This window comes from Mobula birostris, chromosome 2 (genome assembly GCF_030028105.1).
Source record: "Mobula birostris isolate sMobBir1 chromosome 2, sMobBir1.hap1, whole genome shotgun sequence".
NCBI classification, from domain to species: domain Eukaryota; kingdom Metazoa; phylum Chordata; class Chondrichthyes; order Myliobatiformes; family Myliobatidae; genus Mobula; species Mobula birostris.
The window spans coordinates 164,747,227-164,766,119 of NC_092371.1; the positions used below are offsets into that span (position 1 = coordinate 164,747,227).

Sequence of the window (18,893 nt, forward strand, 5' to 3'; positions counted from 1 at the left end):
TAAGAATAGTTTTATGCAGCTTGAAAGTTAAACTTTACCAGAGAGACCAACATGGTTGGCTAATGTAGTTCACTATCAAGTAACCTGGCTGTATGTCTACAAATGTGTTATGCCATTGTTCAAGAATTTCTACAATAATATAGCAGAAGGAAGCAGCCAGAAAAAGAAAAATGATACGATAAAGGGAAGGAAATAACATCTATTACTTCAGGAATTTAGACCCATAAGTTTTCCTGACAAAATTGATACACAGGAAGTGTAAACTATTGATCATTTGTTACAGGATATCTTCCAACAAGTCTTCTGCAATTAGTTGCTTACTTTTTAACATTACTTCTTATGACAAGAAAGAGGTCACTAGGCCTAAGGTGTCCAAGATGGCTCCAGCATAGTAATCAGTGTCAATCCCTTTCTCCTTCTAGCCTTGAAATTTATTCTTTCATATGTCCATCAATTTCCCTTTGATTCTTTTTGCCACCTAACTATACTGAAGAGTTTTTTTTTTACTGTAGCCAGTTAACGTACCAGTATCACTTTGGGTTGATGAAAGAAATAGAAGTACTTGGAGGTGATCCTTGCAGTGATGGGAAGAATATGAAAACTCCACACAGACACCATCCATGGTCAGGATCAAGGCCAGACCCTAGGAACTGTAGTTCAGCAGTGTGAAATGCTGTGATGTTGTACTGTCCCTCCCTTTATGAAGGGAGACCTCATTGGCAGTAAGCAAACAAGATAAATATAGGAAGCAGAGATTGATGATGAGAATGATGAAAAAAGAATTATTAGTTCATATCTTATAATGAAGGAAGATAAAATCCACCTCAGGGGTAATGTAAAAAATAAGCAACATCTCTGCCACAACTGTTGAGCCCACTCTTTGTGCCATTTGCTTTTAGCCCCCACCATAGGTCATCTATTGTAAATTTAAGGATGGGGATGGATCTTGATCATGGACAAGGATAGATCTGGTCCTAGGGTTGAGGTTCTTAACTGGAAGAAGGCCAAATTTGAAGAAATGAGAAAGGATCTAAAAAGCGTGGATTGGGACAGGTTGTTCTCTGGCATGGATGTGATCGGTAGGTGGGAAGCCTTCAAAGCAGAAATTTTGAGAGTGCAGAATTTGTATGTTCCTGTCAGGATTAAAGGCAAGGTGAATAGGAATAAGGAACCTTGGTTCTCAAGGGATATTGCAACTCTGATAAAGAAGAGGAGGGAGTTGTATGACGTGTATAGGAAGCAGGGAGTAAATAAGGTGCTTGAGGAGTATAAGAAGTGCAAGAAAATACTTAAGAAAGAAATCAGGAGGGCTAAAAGAAGACATGAGGTTGCCTTGGCAGTCAAAGTGAAGGATAATCCAAAGAGCTTTTACAGGTATATTAAGAGCAAAAGGATTGTAAGGGATAAAGTTGGTCCTCTTGAAGATCAGAGTGGTTGGCTATGTGCGGAACCAAAGGAAATGGGGGAGATCTTAAATAGGTTTTTTGTGTCTGTGTTTACTGAGGAAACTGGCATGAAGTCTATGGAATTAAAGGAAACAAGTAGTGAGATCATGGAAACTGTGCAGATCGAAAAGGAGGAGGTCCTTGCTGTCTTGAGGAAAATTAAAGTGGATAAATCCCCGGGACCTGACAGGGTGTTCCCTCGGACCTTGAAGGAGACTAGTGTTGAAATTGCAGGGGCCCTGGCTGAAATATTTAAAATGTCGCTGTCTACAGGTGAGGTGCCGGAGGATTGGAGAGTGGCTCATGTTGTTCCGTTGTTTAAAAAAGGATCGAAAAGTAATCTGGGAAATTATAGGCCAGTAAGTTTAATGTCTGTAGTAGGTAAGTTATTGGAGGGAGTACTAAGAGACAGAATCTACAAGCATTTGGATAGACTGGGACTTATTAGGGAGAGTCAACATGGCTTTGTGCATGGTAGGTCATATTTGACCAATCTATTGGAGTTTTTCGAGGAGGTTACCAGGAAAGTGGATGAAGGGAAGGCAGTGGATATTGTCTACATGGACTTCAGTAAGGCCTTTGACAAGGTCCCGCATGGGAGGTTAGTTAGGAAAATTCAGTTGCTAGGTATATATGGAGAGGTGGTAAATTGGATTAGACATTGGCTCGATGGAAGAAGCCAGAGAGTGGTGGTAGAGAATTGCTTCTCTGAGTGGAGGCCTGTGACTAGTGGTGTGCCACAGGGATCAGTGCTGGGTCCATTGTTATTTGTCATCTATATCAATGATCTGGATGATAATGTGGTAAATTGGATCAGCAAGTTTGCTGATGATACAAAGATTGGAGGTGTAGTAAACAGTGAGGAAGGTTTTTCAGAGCCTGCAGAGGGACTTGGACCAGCTGGAAAAATGGACTAAAAAATGACAGATGGAGTTTAATACTGACAAGTGTGAGGTATTGCACGTTGGAAGGACAAACCAACGTAGAACATACAGGGTTAATGGTAAGGCACTGAGGAGTGCAGTGGAACAGAGGGATCTGGGAATACAGATACAAAATTCCCTAAAAGTGGCGTCACAGGTAGATAGGGTCGTAAAGAGAGCTTTTGGTACATTGGCCTTTATTAATCAAAGTATTGAGTATAAGAGCTGGAATGTTATGATGAGGTTTTATAAGGCATTGGTGAGGCCAAATCTGGAGTATTGTGTTCAGTTTTGGTCACCAAATTACAGGAAGGATATAAATAAGGTTGAAAGAGTGCAGAGAAGGTTTACAAGGATGTTGCCGGGACTTGAGAAACTCAGTTACAGAGAAAGGTTGAATAGGTTGGGACTTTATTCCCTGGAGCGTAGAAGAATGAAGGGAGATTTGATAGATGTATATAAAATTATGATGGATATAGATAGAGTGAATGCAAGCAGGCTTTTTCCACTGAGGCAAGGGGAGAAAAAAACCAGAGGACATGGGTTTAGGGTGAGGGGGGAAAAGTCTAAAGGGAACATTAGGGGGGGCTTCTTCACACAGAGAGTGGTGGGAGTATGGAATGAGCTGCCAGACAAGGTGGTAAATGCAGGTTCTTTTTTAACATTTAAGAATAAATTGGACAGATACATGGATGGGAGGTGTATGGAGGGATATGGTCCGTGTGCAGGTCAGTGGGACTAGGCAGAAAATGGTTCGGCACAGCCAAGAAGGGCCAAAAGGCCTGTTTCTGTTCTGTAGTTTCTATGGTTTCTATGGTTAAGTTGTAGGGGAATGTAATTACACAAGGTACAGTGTCAGATAGTTTACCAAGAGCAGTTCTGAAGACCATACTGGAAGAATATTTTAAATTGTATTTAAGGCACTTTTAGTGCATCTTCAGTGTGCCATTGGGTTGCTCAGTGATATGTCTGGTTATCAATAGTTTTGGATGCACTTCTACAAGACTTCATTAGCTTAGTTTCTTCCTGATGTAATCAGTCATGTTTTATGTGAATTTTCTGCATTGGAAATGTGACAGGATCAATCAGATAGGGTGAAGTAAATCAGGACAAAACTGCATGTCAGTTGCCTGGAAATTTTGTAAATCCAATGCAGTAATATCTTCTTGTAGTCTTAAACCAGCTGAAATGAGTGAGAGCCCTTTCCATTGATGAACATTCAACTGTCTTTAGGTTACACCTTAGACTTGTGTAACTGTGATAAAGTTGGCTGAGCCGCAACCTCAAGAACCTGATTAATATTATTACGAATAAAGCTGATGTAACCTGACAGACTAGATTATCTTTAGTGATACCCTGTAATGATTTCTCAATGGTAGAAGACTTCCACCAACAATTGAATAGGTGCTGATTCACTTCTATCTCATCTAAGAGCCTCATGGACAAAGCTCTCCCCGCCATTGAGCACATCTACATGGCATTACAGGAAAGATACTGGCATGGATGGAGGAATGGCTGACAGGCAGGAGGCAGCGATTGGGAATAAAAGGGGCCTTTTCTGGTTGACTGCCAGTGAATAGTGGTGTTGCTCAGAGGTCAGTATTGGGACCACTACTTTTCACATTGTTTGTCAGTGATTTAGATAATGGAATTGATGGCTTTGTAGCAAAGTTTGCGGATAATACAAAGATAGGTGATGGGGTAGATAGTATTGAGGAAGCAATGTGATTGCAGCAGGACTTAGACAAATTGGAAGAATGGGCAAAAAGATGGCAGGTGGAATAGTGTTGGGAAATGTATGATAATGCATTTTGGTAAAAGGAACAATAGTACAGGCTATTATCTAAATGGGGAGAAAATTCAAACATCAGAGGTGCAGAGGGACTTGGGAGTCCTCGTGCAAGACTCCCAGAAGGTTAATTTACAGGTTGAATTTGTGGTAAGGAAGGCAAATGCAATGTCAGAATTTATTTCAAGGTGAGTAGAATATACAAGCAAGGAGATGATGCTGAGGCTTTATAAGACACTGGGCCGCACTTGGAGTCTTGTCAACAGTTTTGGGCCCCATGTCTTAGAAAGGATGTATTGTCATTGGAGTGACTCCAGAGGAGGTTCATGAGGATAATTCCAGGAATGAATGGGTTAACATATGAGGAGCATTTGGCAGTGTTGAGCCTGTACTCACTGGAATTTAGGAGAATGTAGCGGGTGGGGGGGGGGTGGAATCTTTTTGAAACCTACAGAATGTTGAAAGAACTAGATAGGGTGGATGTGGAGAGGATGTTTCCTATGGTGCAAGTATCCAGAACTAGGGGGTACAGCCTCAAAATTGAGGGGCAACCTTTTAAAACAGAAGTAAGGAGTTTTTTTTAGCTAGAGATTGGTGAATCTGTGGAATGCTCTGCTACAGCCTGCGGTGGAGTCCAAGTCCGTGGGTATATTTGAAGCAGAAGTTGATAGTTTCCTGATCGGTCAAGACATCAAAGGATATGGCAAGAAGGTAGGTGTATGGGGTTGAGTGGGATCCGGGATCAGCCATGATGGAACAGTGGAGCAGACTTAATGGGCTGAATGGCTTAATTCTGCTCCTAATCTAATGATCTTATGGTGCACTATTGTAGAAAAGAAGCATCCACCATCTTAGTCATGTTCTCTTCTCACTGCTGCCATCAGGAAGAAGATACAGGAACCTCAGGAGCCACATCACCAGGTTCAGGAACAATTATTACCCCTCAACCATCAGACTCTTGAACCAGTAGGGATAACTTCACTCAACTTCATTCTCCCCATCACTGAAATGTTCCCACAGCTTATGAACTCAATTTCAAGGACTCCTCATCTCATGTTCTCAATATTTATTGCTTATTTGTTCCTATTATTTCCATTTTTTTTCTTTGTATTTGCACAGGTTGTTGTTCTTTGCATTTTGGTTGTTTGTCCATCCTGTTGCAGGTCCTTCATTGATTCTATTATGGTTCTTGGATTTTCTGAGTATGCCCACAAGAAAACAACTCTCAGGGTTGTATATGGTGACATATAGGTACATATACCTTGATAATAAATTTACTTTGAACTTTGAACATTATTAAGTGAGGCCCTTGTCAACTGCAGGACATTTTCATTTGAGGTAGAGGAGAACACTTCCATTGAATATAATGAACATCAGCAATCTTCTTGAAATGTGTACCTTAGCTGCTTACATTCTTAATCTTAAACACAAAATATTCTGCAGATGCTGGGGTCAAAGCAACACTCACAACATGCTGGAGAAACTCAGCAGGTCGGGCAGCATCCGTGGAAACGATCAGTCAATGTTTCGGGCCGGAACCCTTCGTCAGGACTGAAGAGGGAGGGGGAGCGGTGAGAGAAAGTCTCACTGAACTCCCGTCGAAGGGAAGATTTAAGCTTCTTCAGGGTAGGCATACCTCGAAGAGATTTCGCAGCGGAGTAGCGAATTGTAAACACAAAATACTCTGCAGGTGCTGGGGTCAAAGCAACACTCACAACACGCTGGAGGAGCTCAGCAGGTCAGGCAGCATCCATGGAAACGATCAGTCAACGTTTCAGGCTGGAACCCTTCGTCAGGACTGAAGAGGGAGGGGGAGCAGTGAGAGAGAGTCTCACTTGATCAACAGAGAAATTTTAGAATTTGTTTAATTTTCTCTGTGTTTCTGAAGATCCACCTTCCTTGGTAGACAGTAAAAACAGACATCTATAAGAACAGATTTTAGGTCAAAATGTAGAAGTTGTGTCACTTTCTTAAGCTTTCCCAAGTAAGGTGATCATTAAATTGCTTGTCATGTTGACTTTTATGTTCATTTCAGTGACAATCTCCAGTTTCTTTCCACATCACTTGAAAATATTTTCTTTCATGAATCAAGGTATGTTATGCCTCTATATGGACTCTTTTTTTTAAGGTGAGGCATGGCTTATTTCCATTCAGCATTCTTTCTTCCTTGCATTACATAGCCAACTACAGAATCCATCGAAGTCATGTTTACATTGTCTATTTAAATAGAGGAGCTGAAGTTGAAACATGCAGATTACAACCATATGACATAGGAGAAGAATTAGGCCATTCAGCTCATTGAGTCTGCTCCACCATTCCATCATGGTGATCCTGGATCCCACTCAACCTCATACACCTCAACATATCAGAAAACTATCAACTATCAACTTCTGCCTTAAATATACTTGGCCTCCACCACAGTCTGTGGCAGAGCATTCCAATTATGTTTTGTGCTATATAATCATAGCACAAAATATAATTGGTCAGACAACCTGGAAATAATATTTTAATCCAAAGATTGAATATGGAGGCCTTTAATTAACATTGCACTACCTTGAACATTGGAAGATTAAAATTAATTTCTATGTGTTAACATAGTAGGTGCTAATTAAAGAGGGTAATGGAGGAGAGAGTCTCCGCAAGTAATGCAAAAACACTATTAACACAAAACACATTAAAAGGTTTCAAAGGTGTTGTCCAGTACCATCTTTACTTAGTCATGTTTGCTTGTTTAATTGTTCAACATGTCCTTTAAGTAAAAACAAGAAAAAAATCTGCAAATGCTGGAAATCCAAGGAACACACGCAAAATGCTGGAGAAATTCAGCAGGCCAGACAGCATCTACGGAAAAGAGTACAGTTGACGTTTTGGGGTGAGACCCTTCAGCAGGATTGGAGAAAAAAAGATGAGGAGTCAGTGTTAGAAGATGGGGGGCGGGGAGGAAGAAACACAAGGTGACAGGTGAAACCAGGAGGAGGAGGGATGAAGTAAAGAGCTGGGAAGTTGATTGGTGAAAGATACAGGCTTGAGAAAGGGGAATCTGATAGGAGAGGACAGAAGGCCATGGAAGAAAGAAAAGAGGGAGGAGCACAAGAGGGAGGTGCTGGGCAGGTAAGGAGATAAGGTGAGAGAGGCAAAGGGGGATGGAAAGTAGTGAAGCGGCCACACCGAGAGCACCAAATGTCCTCACCACCAGCCTCCGCGTCCAGCACTTAGCTCTCTGTAACTTTTGCCATCTCCAGCGGGATTCCACCACCAAGCACAACTTTCCATTCACCCTCCCCCCCCCCACTTCCTGCTTTCTGCAGGGATCGCTCCCTATGTGACTTCCTTGCCCATACATCCCTCCCCACTGATCTCTCTCTTGGCACTTTTCCTTGCAAGTGGAACAAGTACTACATCTGCCCCTGCACCTCCTCCCGCACTACTGTTCAGGGCCCCAAACAGACCTTCTAGGTAAGGTGACATTTCACCAGTGAGTCTGATGGGGACATCTATTGTATCAAGTGCTCCTGGTGTGGCCTCTTGTATATCGATGAGACCCGATGTAGATTGGAAGACCACCTTGCCAAGCACCTATGCGCCATCTTCCAGAAAAAGCGGGATCTCCCAGTGGACACCCATTTTATTTCGACTTTCCATTCCTATAATGGCATGTCCATCCATAGTGTCCTGTACTGTTGCGATGAGACTATACTCAGGTTGGAGGAGCAACACCTTATATTCCAAATGGGTAGCCTCCAACCCAATGGCATGAACATCAATTTCTCAAACTTCTGGTAATGCCTCCCTTATCTATTTCTCATATCCTTTTCCTTCTCTCATCTTATCTCCTTGCCTGCCCATCACCTCCCTCTGGTGCTCCTCTCCCCTTTTCTTTCTTCCATGGCCTTCTGTCTTCTCCTGTTAGATTCCCCCTTCTCTTTCACCAATCACCTTCCCAGCTCTTTACTTCACCCGTCCCCCCTCCCAGTTTCACCTATCACCTTATGTTTCTTCCTCCCCTTTCTAAACCTGACTCCTCATCTTTTTTTCTCCAGTACTGCTGAGGGGTCTCAGCCCAAAACATCAACTGTACTCTTTTCCATACATGCTGCCTGGCTTGTTGAGTTCCTCCAGCATTTTGTGTGTGTTGCTTAACCTTTAAGTAATGTTGGCTTGTGTCATCTATGGAAGTAGTATCTTGCACCTTGATAAAAATGTTGCCCCAGTACAAACTTGGCTGGTGTAATGCCCTGGGAAAGGTTTCACTGTTAATGTAATGGGTTCTCTGTAGCTGCAGTGTTTGAGTTATGACTAGAGATAACGGGGGCTTTGGAATGTGCACTGTCCAATGAGGGGAGTGTTTTTCTTTCTTGTGTGCCCGAGAGCGAGGGATTTGCGGGTTTTTTGTTTGGCGGAAGATGGAGAGAGAAGATGCTGGAATGGAGAGGTCGTAGGCTCCAGGACGGAGTGGACTTGGAGTGGGGCCGGGAGTCGACGACACTCGGAGGGAATCGATGGAGAAATAACAGACGGGAGAAACAGTGAGCTCCAATATGCACATTAGACTGTTTGATTAAAATGGGCCCATTTTCTGTTTATTTTCTTTACTAATCCTATAGTCAAATTAAGAATTATAAAGCTCAGTCGTTTAATTGCATATGGTGTACTGTGTGATATTTCGTGGTATTGATTTGTAACAGGGTAACACATCACACAGTATCCCCACAAATGAGATTTCACAAGTTTGGCAGGGCCAGAGACTATCTTCCCCTAGACTGACGCCACTGGCCAAACCTAAGGGTTACACTGGATTGACGGGAAATCAAATCAAATCAAATCGGGTTTAATTAAAGTAAATGCAGAATCCAGCCTTCCTTCTCTTCTTTTCTTTTGTTTCAACAACACTCTTGTCTGTTCCATTTACATGCTATGCAATGTTATTGTCATATGTAGTTCAACCTAGTTCAAGGCATTCAATATCCATTTACTGCATTGAATTTCCACCTCCATTGTATTGCTGCACAATTTCTGCTAGAATTTTTGCAAAAATGTATACCTCTATCTTGTAATCAATGCTTAATGCTTACGATTTCTCCATCATTCATGGAGAGGTACAGCAAGGAAACAGGTGCTTCAGCCAGCAAGTCCTCACCAGCTATCATTCAGTTACACTAAGCCTATGTTAATCTCCTTTTGTTTATTCTCAAAATTTCTACCACTCACCTACTGTTTAGAGGCAACTTACAGTGGCCAATTTATCTACCAATTCACTCACCTTTAAGATTTCTGATAAGATAGCAGTGTGTTTGATTGCAGCGGCTTCTATGGGGTCAACAAAAGGTGCCATTGTCCTTTTAAACCTATTTTTCATGATTGCAAGATCCTGCAAGACATTAAGAACTTAACGTACTACAGGTCTACCCCATCTTCGAGTTGCTTATTGACGGTGAAAATGAAGAAGCTGTGTACCACGCTGCTGCCTGTGCCAAAGGAGGCCTGCAGTCTAATAGCAAGTGACTGTCTTGATTACTTTTCTTGTGATTGCAAGACCCTTTGGACATTGGTAATGTGGAATGCCATAAGTTTGATTCACTGATTTATAGGCAGAGAACAGGGGTGGATGGCAGGGAAGTTGTGTGGTCTCAGTCATAGCTAGGACTACACCTCAAGCTGAGGTATCACCTGTTTACAGCCACCAGGACTGAGGCATCAGATCCAGTGTACTCCATCAGGAGTAGTGTGGTACAGTGTCCAGACTGGAGTTGGTGTCCCCCTCCCCCACAGTATTCACTTGGCAGATGACAACCTGTATTGTGGTCAACTGCAGATTTCTGTGGTATTCATGGCTCAGGTCTGCCTTTTTTGCTTAGCTATATATTTCTGATATCTTTATGTGCTTGCTATCTTGTACGTTCTATGTGTGCTTTATGTTGTGTGAATGTTGGTACTATGTTTAACACCTTGGCCCTGGAGTAATGCTATCTTGTTTGGCTGCATTCATGGGTGTTCATGTATGGTTGAATGACATTGAAACTTGAATTAAAATGAACGTGAGTGGAGGAAACCCAAACAGTCACAGGGAGAATGTAAAAACTCCACGCAACCATCACCCGAAGTCAGGATTGAGTTTGAGATTTTGGATTGTGAGACAGTGGCTCTGCTAGCTGTGCCACTGTGCTACCCTCCTGATTTGATCAGTCATCTGGTTGCATTGTACTCCGTTAACTGGCTACCTCATATCCAGAACACTCCCAAAATAATTTTATCACCTCACCTTAAAGTGCTTTTTAAATAGTTCATTTCAATGTCCATAGATTACAGAAATTTCATTTTGTGATTAAAATCCAACAGAAATGTTGCCATTATGTTTTGAGGTGTATTTTTATCAATGAATACTATGAATTCCTCTCAGAACAAAGTTCCCTCTATTTTGTTTATAGCTGTGCAGACCAACCATTGCTCTAAACAGGAAATTTTTACACAGCCTGAAAACTGTGTGGCACTTTAGATGTTTTATTTGTAATATGCATATATGAATATTTAGAATGAAAACTGAAACATCACATACTTTTGATTTTGTTTATTAATTGAAGGGTATTATGAAATACAGAACAACAAAGAAAATCTTCTATGTTTCATAAATTTTTTGTTGTCGGTCTTTATTCCAGCTATGCTGCAGCAAATATATGCACGGGAGCATTTCAGTTACTGTGAGGCCATGCAGCTTAGAGGGAATAGTGTCTCAGAAACTATTAACCTCTGACTTTTCTCCACATAGCTTCAGCCTTTGAATGCAAATTTCATTAAATGCCTTGTCACGCTTAAACCCAATGAGCCATTGAGGCGAAAAACTAAAATATCCCTGGGCACTAGAGTAGCTTCACCTATTGAAGCTGATTGAATCATTCCAAGATTTCTTTGTCCAGATTTTCAAGTTCTTCACTGATTTTACTTCAGACATACCACATGAAGAATGTAAGAAATCAGTGCCTTGTCTTCTATAGATTTCATATTCTGTCGAGGTTCTTATCCAGATTCAACACCATCATCCCTACAGTTCTGATCAAAAAACTACAGAAGTTTGGCCTCTACCTCCCTCTGTAACTGGATCCTTGACTTCCTAACCAGAAGACCACAATCTGTGCGGATTGGAAATAACATCTCCACTTAACTGACAATCAACACTGGTGCACCACAGGGATCTGTGCTTACCCCACTGCTCTACTCTCTCTACACTGATGACTGGCTTGGTGAGGTGTAGCTCAAATGCCATCTAAGGGCTTGCTGATGATACAGTCATTGTTGGTAGAATTTCAGATAGTGACAAGAGGGCATACAGAAGTGAGATATACCAGCTAGTTGAGAGGTCTCATAGCAACAACTTTGCATTCAACGTTAGTAAGACCATAAAGCTGATTGTGGATTTCAGAAAGGGTAAGATGAGGGAACACAAACCAAGTTTCAAGTTCCTGGGAGTCAATATCTCTGAGGACCTAACCTGGTTACAACATATTGATGCAGCTGTAAAGCAAGCAAGACAGTGGCTATAGTTCATTCGGAGTTTGAGGAGATTTGGTTTGTCATCTAAAACACTCAAAAACTATTTCAGATGGCCCATGGAGAGCATTCTGACTGGCTACACCACCGTCTGGTATGGAGAGGTTACTGCAAAGGATTGAAGTAAGTTGCAGGAAGTTGTAAAATTAGTCAGCTCCATCATGGGTACTACTCTCCATAGATTCCAAGACATCTTCAAAGAACAGTGCTTCAGGAAGGCGGCGTCCATTACTAAAGACCCCCGCCACCCAGGAAGTGCCCACTTCTCTTTACTACCGTCAAGGAGGAGGTACAGGAACCTGGAGGCACACACTCAGCGATTGAGGAATAGCTTCATCTCCTCTGTGATCCAATTTCAGTAGGTTCAATTTGATGTCAGAGAAATGTATACAATATACTTCCTGAATTCTTTTTCTTCACAAACATCCACGAAAATGGAGGAGTGCCCCAAAGAATGAATGACAGTTAAATGTTAGAACCCTAAAGCCCCCCCCACTCCCTCCTCCAACACATAAGCAGCTGCAAAGTGACAACAATCCCCCTCCCTCCCCCACCAGCAAAAAAGCATCGGCACCCCCCACCAAGCACTCAAGCATGCAGCAAAGCATCAATAAAGACACAGGCTTGCAGTACCCCAAAGACTACTTGTTAACCCGGTTATTCAACATACCACAGGCTCTTTCTCTCCCTAATAAGGGAAAAAGAGATGTCCCCATTTCACAGCGAAAGGGAAGACATAACAAAACTACTTGCCGATTTATGGTGTTAAAAGTCTGTTGCATTGCTTTTGCCAGGTTCTGTGCCCAAAGATCTCGGGTCTCTGGGCACACAGCCAGCAGCCAGCTTGCTGCTTTCGATCTTTTGTGTACTGCCATGACACACCATTTCTCTGCAGCAGCACTGACCTCAAATCCAGCCGCCTCCAGAGCCACAAAAGTCTGCCACCCTAGTCTTATAGTCCGTGTCCTTGGCATATCTAAAAACAGCCAATCGTGAGGCCCTGAGAGTGGGTCCCATTCCTGCAAAGAACCAAAGTTAGCGTGTAACTCCAGGTCAGGGTCTTCAAGAGTACCCTGAAAAGGGAAAAAGAGATATTAAAGATAGAAATGGAGCTTTTTCCAAAGATGCAAGCAACAGAGTCACCATGCACCATCACCCTAAATTCCGCCTTTCTAAATGGACATTGAACCCATGAACACTACCTCAATGCTTTCTTTTTACTTCTGTTTTTGCACTACTTATTTTAACAATTTAATGTGCCTATATATAATTATTATAATTCAGTTTTTTTAAGAATTATCATGTATTGCATTGTACTGCTGCTGCAAAGATAACAAATTGCATGACATATGCTGGTGATATTAAACCTGATTCTGATTTTGAATCTAATTCACCAAATCCTAAGTTTTTCTATATATTTCTATGTATAACAGTTTGCAGATATTTTTGCAATAGTGCATGCCTTTAAGTACTGAAGTGTAAGTACTGTATGCTTCAAAGGTTTCTGGTTTAGTCTCTTTACTATCCTCTGTATACCTTTTTCTAAGTTCTTACTACTCTATTTGTAGTTATTGTTTTCTTACTGTATTCTCCAGAGGTTCTATAGTACTTCTACAAAGATGAGCTTTTAAAGTGCTTTGCAAATTCCAAGCACCGTATTTTCAGCAACAGTGCAGGCTTCTCCAAAAGAGCCTTTAAAAACTCTCAAGGGTAACCCACAAATTGGTAACCCAAGAACTGACTATATATAAAAATCCAAATAATATTATGTAGATTAGCTTAGATGGACATCTTGGTCAGCATGAGTCAGTCGGCCCTATTTCTGCACTGAATTACTCATGACTCTATTTCTAAAGCCTGTGTTTTTAACTGGGCCAATTTTCTTGTTATCATATTGGCAGGGTATCTCATTCTCTGGCAATGTATACAATGCAATCCATGTGGATGGAAAGTCCTAGGCAGCACGCCTGTGATTTCCAGCTATTCATAGGCAGCAGCTGAATTTCCACACAAGTAGTCCTCAGAAAATTATTCCTAGTGTCTACTTTGTCCAAGAATATTCCTTTGTGCTATCAATTTGTTGCAAGTTGGATGAAAATGTTGATGCTAGTTGTGTAATATTGCAGAATGTGGTGCAAGATTTTATTACAGTTCCTAAAAGAATAACGTGGTCTGTGATTCTGGTGGAAAGTCAAAAGATCAAAACGGGGAACAAGGGTAAAGCTTTTACAAACACGAGAAAAAGCTTTTACATCTGTTTAGAACTCAGGAAATAATGTTGGTTGTCAAGATTATGCGCTAAGTATGTTAAATGTAGATAAAATTAAATGATTGAAATAGGATTGTCAAACTGAAGATATAAATTACTTCAGTTCTATGAAATTGACAAATGGGAAGCTTTAATCCTGACTGAGGCCAAAACTGTACACAATACTCAAGGTAAGGCCTCAACAGTGCCTTATAAAGACTTAGCATTACATCCCTTCTGTTGTATTCTAGACCTCTTGAAATTAATGCTAACATTACATTCGCCTTCCTCACCACCGACTCAACCTGCAAGTAACCTTTATGGTGTTCTGCAGAAGGACTCCCAAGTTCCTTTGCATCTCAGAGTTTTGGATTTTCTCCCTGTTTAGAAAATAGTCCGCACATTTATTTCTGCTACCAAAGTGCATGTCCATGCATTTTACAACATTGTATTTCATTTGCCACCTTCTTGCCCATTCTCCTAATCTGTCTAAGTCCTTCTGCATCCTATCTGTTTCCTCAACACTACCCGTCCTTCTACCAATCTCAGTATCATCTGCAAACTTGGCAACAAAGCCATCTATTTCATCATCTAAATCATTTATATACAGCATAGAAAGAAGAGGTCCCAATACCGACCCCTGCGGAACACCACTAGTCACTGGCAGTCAACCAGACAAGGATTCTTTTATTCCCACTCGCTGTCTCCTACCAATCAACCAATGCTTTAACCATGTTGGTAACTTACCTGTAATACCAGTCTCTTAAGTTTGTAAGCAGCCTCATGTGTGGCACCTTGTCAAAGGATTTCTGAAAGTCCATATATACAACATCCTCTACATCCCCTTCATCTATCCTACTTGTAATCTCCTCAATGAATTCCAACAGGTTCATCAGGCAGGATTTTCCCTTAAGGAAACCATGCTGACTTTGTCCTATCTTGTCCTGTGTCACCAAGTACTCCACCACCTCATCAATATGCAGCACTATCATTTGTTTACATGCCATTAGTGGAATGGGATTTATAATTGTTCATGTATATTTGAATGAATTCTGTGGGGAGCCATCAGGTAGACATCTGCTTCATTTCTACATGGGATTTTAGGACCTTGGGTGCTAATAAATGCAAGTATATACAGTAGATTAGTACAATGTAACCCTGGCAATGGCATGGACATGAGAATCATGCTGCATTGGATAGTAGCATCTTATTTAATTATTTTCTTACAGTTTCTGCCAGTAACCATTAAATTAACAGGCTGGCTATCTGCCAAGCAAAAGTTCTGTAGTAATAACCCACAACCTGATGGCCTGGCAATGTGATTCTTGGCATCCAGGAGATGGGCAGGCTGTAGATCAGGGTTTAATGGTTTTAGGGGCAGAGAGTAACCATAATCAGTAAATAGCAGACCAAAAGTATTTTCATTTTGCCTGTCTTGCATTAAATATGGTAAAATGCACTTAACATCTGGTGCTGGCAGCTCCCAACCCTGTTTATTAGTTACATTCCAAAGCCTCTAAGGATTCAAACAGCAGTTGTTAAATTTAAATTGGACTTGTACACTTGTACAACACAGCAAACAACAGTGTAAAAATGATAGAAAACATATGCTCATTGGTGTGGGATCATCGTTTCCTATTATTAAAGATTCATTTACTCCTTTTGTGGGAAAATTAAAATAGAGGTCACAGTTTCTGAAATTCATAACGTTCTAGACATTTGCTGGGTGTTTTATTCGTAAGAGTGAGGTACATTAGGAACTGGTAGAAAAACATTACGATATTTTTGTAGCGGTTACTTGAAAACAAACCAAAACCACTAAGAGACTAAGCCAGGGTAATCGACACTGCATGACATGCTTCCAAATAACAAAGTTCCAAACTGAAAAAGGTACGTTCAATCCTTTCTTACAAAACCAGCAAAGACAAATGATCATTTATCAATAAAAAACTAGATAACATGGCTCCTACATCCCAGCCTCTTAATTATTATACTATAATAATTACAACTACATATTATCAAATTAGTAGACATGAATTCTTCAAGGACAAGGATCTTAACATTTATACTAATGTCCTCTTTCTTCTTTCTTCTTCCAGACAAGTCATGCAACAGTCATCTAGGCCAGAGGTTACCAGCACTTAGCGCAGTATAGAGTGATCTTTACCACCACTTTTTGTCAAGTCAGTAAGTCAAGTCAAAGTCACAAAGTTTCTAGAGCTGTAGGTCCTCAAAACTCTGCTTCCTGTAGAAGACGGATCTTAGTTATAGGCCGATCCAGACAGCTGGTCTTGGACTAGGTGTGCGCCTTTTCCCCACTCCTCTTCTGTCTGAAAATATTTGAATGACTCTAACCATGATCCATGAATTTTGAGGCACTGTGTTGTTAACTATAAGCACAATGTTTCCTGGGAGGAAATTGCATTTTATACCTAACTATTTCTTATGTCCTGTAACTGTTCCTGTAAATACTCCTTGACCCACCATTTTCAAAACAGGTTTGACATGTATTGAATCTGCTTCCACCTAAGATGAGCATAAATGTCTTCCTTTTGGAACTCTCCTAGTGGTAAGGATGGTGAGGTCTTCAGAAGCAACAGATAGTTGGGTGTTTCTAAATCATTGGGATCAGAAGATGATTTAGTAATTAGACAACCATTGATAATAGCCTTTACTTCACAAAGAACTATGTGGGAACCCTCTTTGTCAAAATTCTGTACCGTCATGGTGGAACTGAGGACATTTTGCACAGACCTGATCAAACTCTCCCATGTTCTTCATTTTTGAAGAAGGACTTAACTAATCTGTGAATGATTCCACTTCTCAATGGCTTCTCACAGCTCACACTCAGTTTCAACAAAGTTTGTTGCATTATCAGAGCACAGTTTATTGCATTATCAGAGACCTGTCCTTGTCTTGCTATAAAACATCGAAGTGCGTTAACAAAGGAATCTGTGTCTAAAGATGCAACGTCAATGTGAACAGCTCGTATAGCTAGACAGGTAAATATGACCCATACCTCTTCACTGTACTGCTTCTGCTCTTCACCTCAAAAGGTCCAAAGTAATTCACTCACACATGTAAACAGGAGCTCATCTGGAGAGACCATGTCCAGAGATAGATCTGCCATGCTGGCACCCTTGAGCTGGTGGCAACCATCGACAAACAACACACGTAGACAGGATTCTTCTTATAGGTGTACTAGCACAGGGAATCCAGAATTTTTGGCACAACCTGGATAACATGGTTACGGCCACCATGTCCTACCTCTTGAGGTATACAGTATGTCTCAGAATAAGGTCTGAGATATGAAGATCTTTTGCCAGTATAACAGGATGTTTAGATTCTTCAGGCATAGCTGCCCTATTAAGCTGTCCACCAACTCTCAAGACACTATCTTCAAGTACTGGATTAAGCTTGAAAATATGGCTATTCCTTTTCTCAGTTTCTCCCCCTTGCAAACTTGAAAATGCATCTAGAAATCTTTTTCTTTGGCAAAACCCAGTGATCTCCATTTCAGCCTTTCAGAGCTCCTCCACTGAGAGACAATCTCAGCCAACCTGATCTTTAGTTTTCTCAGTCTCTCTCTCCAAATAATACCCTTGTTGTTCTTATCTAAGTCAGAGTGAGCAACAGTGATGTTCAATTGCTTTCTCTTCCAACTAATAAACAAGAGCGTGTTCTTAAATCTTAGAATCCAGGCCACTGTCTTCCTCAAATGAGTCCAAGATGAGAAATGATGGATTATACGTGTTATCGCATCCACCTCCTCCTCAATCTGCATGGCATTCATTGTAACACCCCTGCTGACTTCCGGATCATCTAGCAAAAGTTCTCCAAAACAGTTGGGATTCACAGGCTATTCCCTTTCAGGCTGAAGAAGATACTGAGCACTGGCACCCATCCCATGTTTCCTTCTTCAGGTTTAACTATCACACTATCATCATAACTGTGGAATCCTGATGTCTTCCTAATTTTTTCAAAAGATTTTCAGTAGCCTTCTTAGAAGATTTTGTGACTAACTCCACCTTCCGAGATCAGGTTAGGTGCCTGTCCCTGACTGTTGCATAGACTTGTATGTTCACTTCTAATGCTATCTTCATGTTCTCAGTGTGAGTGTGTGTTCCCTTCAGCTGCTCCAGTTACCTCCCACTTTCAAAAATGAGGGTTGGTGTGTTAGTTGGCTTCTGTGTCGGTGAGATGCAGAATCTGAGATGACTTGATGGAAATGTGGGGAGACTGAAATAGATTGGGATAGGATTCGTAAAAAAACTTGCGTGTTTGGTAGTCACTTGAGACTTAGTGGACCAAAAGCTCTTTTTTTCATGTTGTAGCTCTCTATGACTAAATAGGTACTTAACCACTTTTTATAATGCTGTTTACATTGTAAATACATGCTAGTATTTATGTATATACATATGCATACTTTTCCATATCCTAATTCCAACTTTGTTTTCTTTTTTCTTTATAATTGTTGAATGTAGTTTTTTGTTGCATGTCACACCAACACACCACAGGAAGTTCCTATTACATGTAAGTGTATATGTCGAATAAAGTTGCTCCTTGTTGATCTTTTATCAAAAACTCTTCTGTCTTACTGGCATTAAATAACCTATACCTAATAAAGTGGCCACTGAGCGTATGTTCATGGTCCTCTGCTACTGTAGCTCATCCATTTCAAGGTTCAACATCTTGTGTGTTCAGAGAAACTCCTCTGCACACCACTGTTGTAATGTGTGGTTATTTGAGTTACTGTCTCCTTCCTGTCAGCTTGAACCATTCTCCTCTGACCTCTCTAATTAACAAGGCATTTTCACATACTGACCAGCTGCTTTCTGGACATCTTTGATTTTTGGCACCATTCTCTGTAAACTCTAGAGACTGTTGTATGTAAAAATGCCAGGCGATCAGCATTTTCTGAGATACTCAAATCACCCCGTCCAGCA

The 18,893-nt window shown here is 41.0% G+C and overlaps 1 protein-coding gene across 1 annotated transcript in view; it reads left to right on the plus strand.

Moving 5' to 3' along the window:
* The window catches only part of col21a1 (collagen, type XXI, alpha 1), a 211,819-nt gene that overhangs the window by 87,867 nt on the left and 105,059 nt on the right, over window positions 1-18,893 (plus strand). Inside the window, exon 12 of the mRNA XM_072280324.1 lies at window positions 8,528-8,683. Coding sequence (XP_072136425.1) covers window positions 8,528-8,683 — 156 coding nt within the window. The remainder of the gene's footprint in view (window positions 1-8,527; window positions 8,684-18,893) is intronic.